The sequence below is a fragment of the Jatropha curcas genome, chromosome 5 (genome assembly GCF_041381405.1).
Source record: "Jatropha curcas cultivar XTBG-Jc1 chromosome 5, XTBG_Jcur_1.0, whole genome shotgun sequence".
In the NCBI taxonomy this organism is placed as follows: Eukaryota; Viridiplantae; Streptophyta; class Magnoliopsida; order Malpighiales; family Euphorbiaceae; genus Jatropha; species Jatropha curcas.
In genome coordinates, this window is record NC_143155.1 from 16,839,880 (window position 1) to 16,855,018 (window position 15,139).

At 34.4% G+C, this 15,139-nt stretch overlaps 1 protein-coding gene and 1 pseudogene across 1 annotated transcript; both read left to right on the forward strand.

Moving 5' to 3' along the window:
- Window positions 1-7,222: 7,222 nt before the first annotated feature.
- LOC105640806 (RPM1 interacting protein 13) lies at window positions 7,223-8,338 on the forward strand. The gene is made up of 3 exons (XM_089721121.1): window positions 7,223-7,550; window positions 7,658-7,744; window positions 7,880-8,338. The coding sequence occupies exons 1-3, from the start codon at window positions 7,338-7,340 to the stop codon at window positions 8,021-8,023; spliced, it is 444 nt and encodes a 147-aa protein (XP_089577247.1). The 5' UTR covers window positions 7,223-7,337; the 3' UTR covers window positions 8,024-8,338.
- Window positions 8,339-8,908: 570 nt separating this feature from the next.
- On the forward strand, window positions 8,909-11,242 carry LOC105640812 (DEAD-box ATP-dependent RNA helicase 35 pseudogene; annotated as a pseudogene).
- The last annotated feature ends 3,897 nt before the right edge of the window (window positions 11,243-15,139 follow it).

A 15,139-nucleotide genomic window follows, 5' to 3' on the forward strand; every position in this document is an offset into this window, starting at 1 on the left:
CTAGTGTTAATTTCATGGGATTGGTCCTCTAATTGGCTGGATCGGGTCCGACAGCCGCTGCACCTCCTCCGCACACAACCACGTCTCAAGCTTCGCTGAAATCGCAAAGTGATAGAGGGAAATTACTCACAGCGTCGTGGAGAGTTGATTGGCGCCTGTCTCCTCCACTGGGACCGCCGGAAACCGTGTAGATCGCCGTAGATGGAGAAGAGCGACTGTCGCGAGGAAGACAGCTCCATCCGCGCCGCTACAGGCCCGATCGACGTGAAGGGAGGCTAGAATCGTGACCACCGAAGTCAGACGAACCGATCGCCACTCCATTCCGATCGAGTGGTGGCCGGAAGTGTAGCGCAAGGGGGAGAGGAGCCTGTCACGCCATGGAGGAGAAAGAAGAAGGGAGGAAGGGGAGGAGGGAAAGGAAAAGAAAAGAGAAAAGGAAAGAAAGTGGCTTCTAGACCATTCCGGTTCGATTTGAACCGGTTTGGTCTGATTTAATGGTTTGGTCTCATTTTGTTTGGTTTTCGAGTTTTTCACTCAATTTTTGAATTATTCGTGGGGTTTTCGACAATTCAAATTGATTCCGGGTCCAGTTCGATTTATTTAATTATTTTAGTTGGGTCATAAAACATTTCTTCAACTTACTTTCTAATAATACAACAATAATAATAACACTAAGTTAATTCAGGATAATTAGTTTATATAGTAGCATTCCATTTTATTTCATCAAAATTTCCAGACAGTCTGCTATTGGGCTTGGGCCCAATTCAAATTCAGGCTCAAGTTAAACTTTCTCGGTCTTAACAACCCATACTATCAAAAATTTGGGTTTTTGATTTAATAAAAATTCCAAAGTTTCGAAAATAAAAATTCAGGGTGTTTCAATCTCCCCCCCCCCCTTAAGACAATTCGTCCTCGAATTGAAATCTAGTAAGAGAGATTAAGAATGAACACACAAAGAATTTCAAAGCCATAAGAATTTACTTCCAACACCAAGGGCACAGCTCGAGAGTAAATAATATGAACCTAGGAAAGAAAAGGGTCAAGTATTCTAATTGTAATTCCCTCGCCAACCATCTTATTTAGTGCCACCTAGCTAACACTCACAAGAGTTTGAGTTTATTACCTAAATCTTCAATCACTATCTTTAGACAGCTACTGAACTCTTTAGAAAATCTTTCTTGAATAAAATTTGGCAATAAAATCAGGTTTAACAGAAAAGTACATATCATATATCATAGATTTCTCTCAAAATTATGTAACTTCATTTGAAAATTTAAATTTTATTAGACATTCTTCTGTGAAGGCCAAACATAATTTACAAAGGCAAACAATTGTAATTATGATTTACTTACAATCATAAGAATTAACTCGTTCAATTCACATGTGTTATTTAATAAAACCCTTATTAATCAAAACTTTTGAAAACTTGTTGCTTTACTTCAAAACTTTAGGCAAAATCATCTGCAATTTTCGCTATCTATTATATCACAGGCCGCTTCGAAATAACTGTTTTTGCCTCTCATCTATGCAAATTCGATTGTCCTTATAATATCTTTACTATAGATTAGTTCATCTGTTATACAGCTCCTAAATCACTGCATCCCTTAGCTATCTCAATCCTGTGAAAATTTTCACTCCTTCCACTTAACCATCAACTTCTCTTTCCAATGCTTATTCCTTATGTCGCCTTAATATTCATCACGAAAATTTAACTTTCATAATAATATCTCTTAGTAATTCGCACTTCCGTTCTCAACCTAAATCTCATCTGATAACCTTTCATTTTACTAATGTTGCCTAATCACCAATAATTCAACTTAGTATTTATTACCTATCTTAAATATTCACCTTTATCTAATACCTATCAACAAAGATCTTTCAATTAAATTCCATTAATTCCCAACCTAATACTACCTTACCATCCAAATATTACATTAAGTTGATCTCAATAACTCCTCATTGTCCAGTTTATTTTTACTATTAACCTCTCACTTCCTGTTCATGGCCTAGATTAGAATTTACAACCCACGGTTCTAACATTTTAATTAGAACCTTAATTAAACAAAAGTTCAATTCTCTACGTGGAATTATTAACTCAAGATTCGCATATACTTATCACTACCTTACGTCAATTTCATATTCCACTTACCTATTTTATCTATCTTTAGTCAATCAATCTTTCCCTTATTCAAGTCTAGTAAGGAATTTATAAGTTCCTCAAATTTATCTACCACTTACTCCTAATGTATATATTACAATTTGTTACCTATTATGTCTTACCCTTAAACTGTCCAAGTTCATTTCTATTGTTCTCTTTCTCACTTATACATTAAACAATCACATACTCCAAATCTAATCCCCACTTAACTTCTATACCAAAATCGGCTACCCGACATTTCCAGCGTTCATGTTCTCAACTTGACTACTAACTGTCTATTAGTTAATATCATCATCACCACTTGTCTTATTCTTCTTTTCCAAATCTTCCTTAAAATTCTATTATCCTCGCAATTATTTCATTTTATGATCTAATCCAATTGGCCCCGTGATATAAATGGACAGCTTTCAAAAATAATTTTCTATATAAATAATCAATTTCAAATTATTTATCATAACACAATTTGAATTTAAAATAAATAAGAAAAAATGGGGTTTTAAATTTAAAATGTCAGGTAAATAAAATGAAGACAAAAATAAAAAGGTTTATATTTTTGAATAAGCTCTAAAGAGATTCAGTAGCTGTATTAAAAACTAGACACAGATTTCTACTTACCTCAGAGTTATTATTTATGTTCATGAATCTACCATACCAATGAAGATCCTATTTATTCTCTACACTATCTTACTCACTGACAGGGATAGAGTTCACATGAAAAGTAGTGTACTGGGTGATCAGGCCAATCCACTACCATCAGGTATTACTCTATTCCCTAGCTTAAGGGTTGATAATTGCCTTAGCCCCTACAGGTATTGTGATGGGTTCATCCTACTATCCATTACTTTCACTCTAATCCTCAACTAGTTCTTCTATAGTTTATAGATTTTTACACAATAGGTGTGGGTTTTCCCACCTCATAGGGTCTAGTGCGTCCACCATCCCTAAAGAGGGGAATCACAAAGTTCCCTTCCTTATGTTGGTTACGGCCGATCCCAACATAAAGAAATTTCCTATACTCCGCAGTTGTGTCCTAGAACCCTAACCTAAGCTCTGATACCAACTTTGTCACGACTCGTTTCCGTGGGCCGGACCGGCACTAGGGCCCAGGTAAGCTTAAGGCCCCCGAGGCCCGTAGTAAGCCTGAAACACTAAAACTTTACCAGCTCAATATAATATTAAACATTCAGCCCATATAATTATATTGTTATCATACACGACTAATTGTATACAGTTTCTACAACTGCGGAGTCACTAACTAATAGACATACATAGATTTTTATACATCTAGATACATAGCAAAATATTTATTGGTCTAGGAAAATTTTCTTTCTAACTCTGCAACGAAAGAACATAGCTTAGTCGAACTAAAGAGAAACTTTCTTCCTGAAAAATTAAACAAGATATGTGAGCTTTCTAATGAGTAACTACTATTGCACAACACACACATTCACACAGATATATATATATATATATATATATATATATATATATATATATCAATCTAGTCATCCGACTAGTATATGCTCACGCAGCCAGTCACACAAAATGGCATGTCACCAGCACTCACAAACAATATCACCTTCAAATAATCACATCACGTGGAAATTAGTCAGTGGAGTCACCGAACCCCCGATGAGCTGTCCTCCCACATGGCTCATCCTCTCACATGTGCACCAGGGAGCCGATCCCCCATACTGGACGACCGGTCTAATCCTCACTTGACCAGCCCTCTCATTGTTTTTCTATCCTCTCTTTTCTTTTTCATACCAACAGGAGGCAACCCGGTCATCTCCATCAAATCTAGATCATCAGGCGCTCACAACAGGAGGCCACCCTGCGGGCTGCGATCAAATCTAGATTATCAGGTGCGCCCAATAAAGAAGCCAACCTGTGGTTAACAGTAACGGTAACAGAAGGTGCACACGGGGGCGCCGATCTCCCATTTACCCGGCTGACGGTCCAGTTTCATAATTCATCATAATCCGGATCTATGCTTTTTCGACCGTCCTCACAAACCCATGGTGACCCACTTCATCCCAATTCCACACAATCAAAGCACGGCAATATCACATCACAATTAATCAACATTGCAGTCAAATGCAAACATATTGATCGATTAGACACTGTAATGCAATGCGCACTTAAACATCCAAAATCAATGTAAATAAATAAATAAATAATAGTATTGACAATAAACAATAATGATAAAATAAATAACAATAATAACAATAAGGATGAAAATAAATAAGTAAATATGTAAATAATGAAATCTATAATAAAGATAATAAATAATCAGAGCACCAGATTTATTATGTACCAAATTATAGAACTACTCTAAGTAAACTTATTAATTATGTTATTAATTAAAATTTAGTCTAGTTTCTGTCAAAATTTCGGTAGCACCTCCCCTAAAAATCGGACTATCTACCTGCTCACATATCACAATATCATTATCTCTTTCTCAATCAATGCACACAGCCCATCCGTCGGGCAATCAATCAATTTAAAATCTCATCCTCCTTCCATAACAACAATATCAACACTCAACTTAAAAATTTACAAACTAATTCTAATAATATCCATATAAGATCATTTATTAATTAAATTATTAGCTTTACGGTAACTAATTTTATCAAATTTCGATTCTAGCCGTTAACCAGCTAAAATTCGCCTTACTTCTCTTATGCACAATCGGCTAGTTTTAATCTAATGGTTATCTAATTAACTAATTAACTAATTAACTAATTCTAATTTATTCTTTCTCCTCAAATCACCTAGTCATAATAACAATCATGTAATTTATTTGACAATGTTCTAAACTAATTTGCGATTAATTTATCCTAAAGTCCTAAACCAGTTAACAAATCATGTTCGCTATCCAAATTCGCACACTAATCAATCTAATTTATTTACAAAAGACTATAAATATTCATATATTTTTAAGTTAATTCAATAAGTTAATTTCTTGTTATGCAATTTAGTCTATTTAATAACTCGATTAAATTCATTTGTCAATTAATTCTTTATATATAAAAATTAAGAATTGAGTCTTAGAACGTACCCATTGGGAATCGGGGGACGATTCCATGATCAGCGCGAAGAGAAGAGGATTCTGTCTCTCGGGGCCTCGCCGGAGTGCCGCCGACCGCCGTGCACGGTGGCCGGAAACGTCAAACCGCCCAGAAATTCACGACGATCACACTACTCGACTCAAAATTCACCAAGGATTCCATTTCTAGTGTTAATTTCATGGGATCGGTCCTCTAATTGGCTGGATCGGGTCCGACAGCCGCTGCACCTCCTCCGCACACAACCACGTCTCAAGCTTCGCTGAAATCGCAAAGTGATAGAGGGAAATTACTCACAGCGTCGTGGAGAGTTGATTGGCGCCTGTCTCCTCCACTGGGACCGCCGGAAACCGTGTAGATCGCCGTAGATGGAGAAGAGCGACTGTCGCGAGGAAGACAGCTCCATCCGCGCCGCTACAGGCCCGATCGACGTGAAGGGAGGCTAGAATCGTGACCACCGAAGTCAGACGAACCGATCGCCACTCCATTCCGATCGAGTGGTGGCCGGAAGCGTAGCGCAAGGGGGAGAGGAGCCTGTCACGCCATGGAGGAGAAAGAAGAAGGGAGGAAGGGGGGGAGGGAAAGGAAAAGAAAAGAGAAAAGGAAAGAAAGTGGCTTCTAGACCATTCCGGTTCGATTTGAACCGGTTTGGTCTGATTTAATGGTTTGGTCTCATTTTGTTTGGTTTTCGAGTTTTTCACTCGATTTTCGAATTATTCGTGGGGTTTTCGACAATTCAAATTGATTCCGAGTCCGGTTCAATTTATTTAATTATTTTAGTTGGGTCATAAAACATTTCTTCAACTTACTTTCTAATAATACAACAATAATAATTCAGGATAATTAGTTTATATAGTAGCATTCCATTTTATTTCATCAAAATTTCCAGACAGTCTGCTATTGGGCTTGGGCCCAATTCAAATTCAGGCTCAAGTTAAACTTTCTCGGTCTTAACAACCCATACTATCAAAAATTTGGGTTTTTGATTTAATAAAAATTCTAAAGTTTCGAAAATAAAAATTCAGGGTTCGATGAGACTATTTTTTTAAAGAAAAATAATTTCTGATATTTTCAATTAATAAAAATTATTTAAAAAGTTGAAACTTAGAAAAGAAAAATATTTAAAACAACACAATAATTATAAAAAAATAACAGTATAATTAAACAAAATATTTCATCAAAAAAATTATAAGATCATAAAAATATTTAATTATATTGAATATTTAGTTTAAAATATTTATTACTTCTCAATTATATTAATTTGATTTAAATAAAATATTTCATTATGTACAATTTTATTTGATTTAAAATAATTTTTTATTTTGGGAAAAAATGGTTTTCTTTTTTTAAAAAAAAAAACATGAGCTTTTGATTCCTTTGGTAGAAGCTGACGAAGGTAAATCATACAAAAAAATTGATTTTTGATCAAATTGTATTTACTTATTAGTTGAAAGGATACATTTAACCTTTTTTTTTTTTTTTTTTTTGAGAAAGGGATAAATTTAACCTTATTTCATAAAATTATGTTAAACCTTTAACCCTAAACCCTAAATTTTAGACTCTAAAATCTTAAAACTCAAACCATATGTTCTTTGTGAAACTCTAAAATCCTAAATTCCCAAAAACTTAAACTCTAAACCCAAAACCCTAAAATATAAACCCCTCAATCCTAAAATCCTAAATTCTAAAATCTAGTTTATATATTATTCAGTCTAGATTTTTTTTTCCTAGAGTATAATATTTAAAAAAAAAAATGATGATGATGTTAATAAAATAATAGATAAATGAGAAGATGTTTGGGCTAGTTGAAATGGGCTCAACAAGAAAGATAATTTAGAAAATAATAATAAATAAATGAGTCGATTTCGGCTAGTTCCACCCATGATTTAACTGGGCTTTAGTCTAGAGGTTGAAGACGCTCTTCCATTTTATTGGCCCAATTTCAGATCATTACTTTTGAATTTTATACATGGCAGTATTTCACACTAGGAAGAGCCTAACGGTCATATACACGAACCCCACGGTTCGAAAATTGATTTTCTTCATCATGAAGATAAATAGACAAGACGAGCAGAGAAAGCAAAATTTTGATAGATAGAGAGTGATTCGATATGAAAGAGATGGAAAAGGAAAACGAGATAGAGATACAAGAATCACCACTTCGGCCCATTTTCTGTCTAAAAAGGAAGGTAGATATGAAGCCATTTGACGAGATTTATGATTGCTTTATTCTTGATTTTGATCCAGGCGAGCCACTTCACTCTATCTCCAACCTCTCTCTTTCCACCGATGATGAACTCTCTATTGTTGCAGAAAGAGGCCAGGTTTTTTCTTTATTTTAACATTCTTTTTTCCATGATCTGAATTGGGTTTTCCCTTTTTAACGATGTAAGTTTTTTTTTTTTTTTTGGGTTTAAATTTGTATCTACAGGTTGCTTGCAGAGATTACCCACATCCAAGGCATCTTTGTCTCAAATACCCATTTGAGAAAACCCCACATGAGAACTATTGCCATCTGGTATAACTTGAATCTCCATTTTAATAAGATTGAATAAAATTTGGGTCTTTAATGCGTTTCCCTTTTGATAGGATAGCTTGAACTTGCTTAACAGATTGTAAGACGATTTATAGTTTGTCCTTTAATGGATTGCAGTGTTACTGCTATGCTTGTGATACAGTTGCACCTTGCCTGTACTGGACAGATCCTAAATCAGCACATTGTAATGCCACAGAGCAAATTGATGCTTGGAAGTCGGAAAGAAAGTTGAGGAAAATAGAGAGTCCTATTCACAATTGAATAGACTGCTACTTTTATTGCCATCTGATTTTTGTTGTTCTTTACATTTTGCAGCTAATGGTATATGAAATACACAAGGCCAGTTGTTAAGTATTTTGTCACCTATCAGTCAAATTCACGCTCTGAATTTGATACTTTTGTGCTAAAGGTAGGTTTGAACAAGTGAAGTAGTAGTACTTTAAGGAGGATGATGATAATTATGTGATTCCATGTTTATAATTTTACTATATAATCTTCAACATGTAGTGCATTAGCTGATGATAATCAGCAGCAACATGTATTTGCTTTGCAGAAATAACATTTGATTCTCAACAAGTTTTCTGTTTTATGCCGTATGCAGAAGTATCATTTTTTTTTTTTAATTAATCTTGAAGTCCAGCATCATAGATAAATGAATGAAACCTTGCAAGCGAATGGCTAGGTTTTTATATTTGTATGTCGTCTGAAATTATCTAGTGATTTCATAATTGAAATGAAATAAGAGAAAAATACGATTTTATCCCTACTTTTTGGCATAATTAATTAATTTGTCATTAAATTTTAAAAGTTACATTATTTAATCCTTGTGGTTTATCTCTACTAAACGAAGTTATCGTTCTGTCTATTATTTAAAATTTAAGTCGTTAATAGATCCAATTACAAAGATAAAATAGTGTAGTTTTAAAATATAAGGAAAAAATAATTAATTATATCAATACGTACACAGTCGATGTAAAGTATATATATATATATATATATATATATATATATATATTTTTTTTTTTTTTTCTTATTTGTTTTTTGATAGTAACCATAGCTAGAGTCAGCATCCAGGTAAGTTAAGCTGAAATTTGTTTTATTAAAATATTAAATTGAGGTACCTATAAGTTGCGGTTGAGTTGGCACTGCAAAGTCGAGATACCATGGTTTATAAAAAAAGAAAATTCCAAAGGTATTTTAATAACCATAAGTGAGAGTCTATTTTCGAGTATTTTCCGTTATAAAATATTTAATATCAAATTGAAAGTGTGTTAATACAAAAGCAATGATGGTTTACTTGGGAGCTAAGGGTTATTTAGTTGAACAATAAAACTAGTCAAATAATAATCGGGAATGGATTTCCTGATCCTAGTCCTAATGCAATAATCACCGATTCTCTGTTATAAATGCTCCACCAATCACTGCAGAGCTGTTTACATTGCCAATCGCCTCTTCAAACGCTATTTCGTGTCTATGGTTTTATCGCTCGCTCTTGCCTACTCGCTAGTTCAATTTAAAATTGAATTAGGGTTTTCGTCACTGATCTAATCTGCAATATTCATTATTATGTCGCCGCTTGTTCGTTTTGGTAGTAAAAGAAACCAGGGGGAAGATATGGAATATATTCCTGTTTCCAAACGCCGCGCAATTGAAGCACAAAGTTCCTCCAAAGAAAAGGAAGATCGTCTGCTTTGGAGGAGGATATTGAAAAATCAAAGCTAGCTGAAGTAAACCGAGTCTGCTCGTTAAGGCTTCTCAGCTTAAATGGGATCAACCGGCAATAAGTCAAACGGCGCAGATAGTTCAGCAAGAGAAGGAAATGATAGAGCATTTATCAGATAGGAAAACCCTAATGTCTGTTCGTGAATTGGCTAATGGAATTACGTATACTAAGCCTTTGTTTACTGGGTGGAAACCGCCGCTTCAATTAGAAGAATGTCCAGAAAGCAGTGCGATGAAATTCGAAAACAATGGCATATTATAGTTGATGGGGAAGATATTCCTCCTCAAATAAAAAACTTCAGGGAAATTAGATTTCCTGAGCCGATTTTGAAGAAGTTGAAAGCTAAAGGATGTGCAGCCTACTCCCGTTTAGGTTCAAGGACTTCCGGTTATCTTAACTGGAAGGGGCAGGATTGGAATATCTCTTACAGGGTCTGGGAAGACACTTGTTTTTGTGCTGCCAATGATTATGAGGCTTTACAGGAGGAAATTATGATGCCTATTGCGACGGAAGAAGGACCCTTTGGATCGATTATATGTCCTTCTAGAGAACTAGCTAGACAGACTTATGAAGTAGTGGAACAGTTTTTGATTCTATGAGGGAGGCTGGATATCCAGAGTTGAGGCCATTGCTTTGTATTGGTGGAGTGGATACGAGGTCGCAGTTGGAGGTTCAGAAAAAAGGGTTCAGATTGAGGGACGTACTAGCAAAGAAGAAAATGAATCTTGATAAGTCGGTATTTGACATTGGATGAGGCTGACAGGTTAGTGGATTTGGAATTTGAGGATGACATAAGGGAAGTCTTTAATCACTTTAAAGCTCAAAGGCAGACTCTTCTTTTCTCTGCCACCATGCCCACCAAAATTCGGAACTTTGCCAGAACCGCATTGGTAAAACCCGTTACTGTTAATGATGGAGGGGTCGGTGCTGCAAACCTTGATGTGATCCAAGAGGTTGAGTATGTAAAATAGGAAGCAAAGTTCGTTTACCTTCTTGAGTGCCTAAAGAAGACCCCACCTCCTGTTCTGATATTTTGTGAGAACAAGGTTTATGTGGATGACATTCATGAATATCTTCTCCTGAAGGGAGTCGACGCTGCGGCGAATGCAAAGACCAAGAAGAGAGAGAATATGCAATTGTCTCCTTCAAAGCAGGCAAGAAAGATATCTTGGTTGCAACTGATGTTGCTTCAAAGGGTTTGGACTTCCCTAATATCCAACATGTTATAAACTATGATATGCCTGCAGAAATTGAAAATTACATTCATAGAATTGGACGAACTGGAAGGTGTGATAAGACAGGAACTGTAACTACCTTTATAAACAAAAACCAGTGTGAAACAACACTTCTCGATTTGAAGCACCTATTGCAAGAAGCAAAACAGAGGATCCCACCTGTCCTTGCTGAGTTACAAGATCTAAACGCGGATGGAGAGACTATTACTAATGCAAGTGGAGTTAAGGGCTGTGCTTATTGTGGTGGGCTTGGTCACCGTCCCCATGATCGTCCTAAGTTGGAACATCAAAAATCGCAGCAGCTTGCAAATTCAAGAAGGGATTACTTAGTTTCTGGAGGGTATGGAGGAGAAATCTAATTAATTTCTGCAGTCTTCGCTTGATCTGGCATGCAAGTTTTTGTACCTTGTTTCTGCTCAAGTCTTTTAGTGGAACTATTGGGTATCGAGTAAGATTTATGCTTTGGAATACATGAATGTAGTTTGGTATCGAGTAATATGGGATGAATGTGTTCAGATTTTAGTTTGGTAGCTTTTTTATAACCTTATCGCACATGATTTGCTTGAATTATTGTGTTCGTTCAAAAAAAAAAAAATAAATAAATACAAAAGCAATGATAAACTTAAATTTTTAAAAATAAATAAAACTTATTCTCTCTTTATTCAAAAATAGTTAATATATAATTGAAATTACTCTTGCCTAAAATAGCTAATATTAGTTAAAATTTGTTATTATATAAAATGGTTTTTTCTTTTAAAAAAAATTAAAATAAACAAGCAATTTTAAACGGTCGAGTAAATTAATTACTGAATTATTGTTAAATTCAAAATCGAATTATCTGTAAAACAAATCAATCCTTGTTAATTACTACGATCATAGCTTTGCTATTGCTGCTTTTTCTTGTTTTTTCTTTCTTTCTTTCTTTTTTTCGTACTTTGAGTTTTATTTTCTTGTAAAAGTTACGAATTCTTAAATAGGAGTTAAATGTTAATTTGGCCGTGTAGTATTACCAGTAATTCGTAATACTGTTTTATTTTATTTTTTTTATTGTTTTATTTTCTTTGCGCCTAATGTGCTGAAACAACATTTCAACATGAGCATTCTATCCTTCGCTCCCAAAATTGATAAAAGCTATTGTAATCAAGAAGATTCGAATTTGAGACCTCTTAATTTTTATATAAGAGACTAGTTTAACTATTTTTCAAAATTAATTAATTTGTCCCTGTATTTTTTTTAATGTTTTATATTTTTATGTAGCCTAGTCTTTGAATGACATGCGTTGCACATTGACTATACTCGTTATTTCAACTCGTTCAATTTTTTATGTCATTACTTACTTTTACTTATTATTTATACTCATTTTTTTAATATTAAATATTGATATAATTTTTGTCTTGTATTATTTTGATTTTTACAATATTAAACAAAATTTCATATCACTACAAAAAAAAAAAAACGCGTTTTTGTGACCGATTTGTGTTGGTTGCAATTTTGCGACCAACTGCAATGATTGTGATAGTGAATATCTTCCGACCGATTTGCGACCAAACTGCGATAGAATTTGCGATGGATTTGCGACCGATACGCAATCCGTCGCTAATTGTAGCTCTAATAATTTCCGCCAGTTTGTTTTCCATTTTGCGACATGTTTAAGATGCATTTGCGACTGATTTTGCGACAGATTTGCGACCATATAGTTATCCGTCGCAAAATTGCTCGCTGCAATTTCAGCACTAAATTTTTGCGAAGGATAAGTGACCGATTTGCAACTAATTATTGGCGACCGACACTGGCGGTCGCAAATCGGTCACAATTTTGCTCTAAATTAAAACTACATCGCAGAATTTAAAATTGTGATAGATTTTTTATATAATCGGTCGCAATCGGTTGCAAAATTTAGGTCTTTAATACTCGAGCGCCCTCCTTCTTCTTTCTTCTTCTTCTTCTTTCTTCTCCTCCTTTCTTCTCCTCCTCTGTTCGCAGCGCCGTTCCCAGCCGTTTGCCGCCTCCTTCTCTGCTCCATTGCAACGCTGGTCGCCAGAGAGTGTTGTCTTCTCGTCGTTCGCAGTCGTCAGTTTAGGAACGTTTCTTTTTTTTTTTTCGTTTTCATTTTTTTTTTGGGAACTTCTATTTTTTTTTTTTTTTTTTTGTTGTTCTTATAGTTGCATGACAAAAAATAAGTTGTTATTTAGTTGTTTTAGTTGTGATTTAGTTGTTATTTTGCATTGTGTGGGTTATTAAAATAAATGACAAAAGGAAAAAAAGAAAATGTGATACTGTAATGATAATTTTGGAATTTTTTATATTTTAGGCAAAATTATATATGTAATTTAATCAATGTTTAATCAATGCAATTTTATTCCTAGATGCAATTTTATAAGTAAAGTATTCAATTAATGCAATTTTAAAATGTAAAGTGTTGAATTGATTGAAATAAAAATAAAGAGTGTCATAACACTTTTTGTAAAATTTAAATATATCTAAATAATGAAAGAAACATAATAAAAAATTCTCACACTATTTGTTATTTATTGCTAAACACTTGTCAAATTCTTAGTAAAATTAAAGTTGAAGAACATCCTTTTGTAACGTTAGTAAAAGTAAAGTAAAAACAAAAAATTACATCTTATTAATTAATGTTAAAAAAGAACTAAATCAATTAATATGTGTAAGTAAATAAACATAATTATGTAACTAAAATAAATGACAAATAAACATAATTGTGAAATTAAAATAAATGATAAATAAACATATTCGTTTTTTTGTAATTATGAAATAATTCATCTTATTTGTTATTGTTGTTGTTATTATTCTTTTTTTTTTTTTGTTATGAAATGAATGATGCATTTGTGTTGGAGGTCTAGTAGTGGCCATTTTGCCTTTGGAGAATGTTGGTATGATATAGAAGTGTTTATTGAAGTGTGTTTTGATTTGAGATTTGATTGTGTTATGTCAAAGTGTTGCCGAATTTTTTTTTTTTGAAAACTGAATATATAGAATCGTACACTTACTGATATTATAGTAAGTTTATATATATATATATATAACCTTAGTATTGAATAAATGAACTTAGTGAGTTCATTGTTTAAGTTACGATTTAGTTTAAGTTATATCATCATTCAATGTTTACAATTAATCAAGATACCTCTTCTTATTGAAATTTTATTTTTCATTTTTGCAGAAGCATTTTGTATGGGAAGAGGCAATTACGGCTATGCTAAAAGTGGCCTAGGAGAAATTATGCGTTGACCGATATGCTGACTTCACCTATAGGATGCGAAAAAGCAGTAAGAAGCAGCAGTGCGTGCTTCAAGAGATATGGGAGAGCTGGCAAAAGGCTTGGGAGGATCCTGCATTCAAGAGAAAGCGGGAGATATTTGCACAAAACAGGCGCAGTGAGACTGGCGGTGATGGATCAAGACCTTCTTGACACACAAGCGGATCAATATCTGCTATAGAGACATCTCGATTATTATTAAGTCAAGTAGTCACGGTATATGAAATTGATATTTAATGAAATGACACTATATTAATATATCATGCATAAAAATTCATTACAAGCTAAAAAATATGGTCGTGAGCCCACACCGATGGAGGTGTTTACATACACTCACACGAACGACCATGATGGAAATATGTTTGTCGACAGACGTGCAGTGGGCGTCAATGTAAGTAACAATGAAGAATATTTACATTTACCTTCTAGTCGTTGCTTACGTGTACAAAGTTCAATATAATAAAGCTTGCAACTGCATTGATTAATTAATTTATTATTTTCATGAGAACTATACTACAGCTCGCGAGCGTCTTGTTTCTTCTCATGCTGAATCTGAAGCTGAGTCAAGAATTGATGAGCTAGCACTTTATTTGGAGGCTGTAGGGGGCAAGAAGAAGAGGAAAGTATATGGCATTGGGTCTCAGGCATCACAGTTTTATTGCGGCTCAGCATCTAACGCTTCTGCAGCCAGCCTAGGACCACAGCCCGAGCACAGTGCAGAGAAGTTTACTGCATTACGGGCTCGTGTTGATGAGCAGGAGAGACAGCTTCCAGGGCTTAGAGCGCATGTCATGCGGCTGTTCGGTGAGCGTGGTACTGGTACTTCTTCCTCTGATCCTGCGCCTGCTACAGATCGAAATGTTTCGACATCTCAGCAGCAGTCACTACCATCTCCTGATCCTAATACTGCACACGATACCTTGGTCACTCCTGCTGACACTACAACACATCCAACAGGTACTCCTCCCGGTGATTCGACATTGGATCGTGCAGATGACCAACCTCGTAGATTTGATTTTGGATCTTTTTAGCTTCTTGTGGTTTTTTCAAATTTTTACATTAATAATTACATTTTTATATTGTTATTGAATTGCTTTTGTGATATATATATATATATATATATATATATATATATATATATA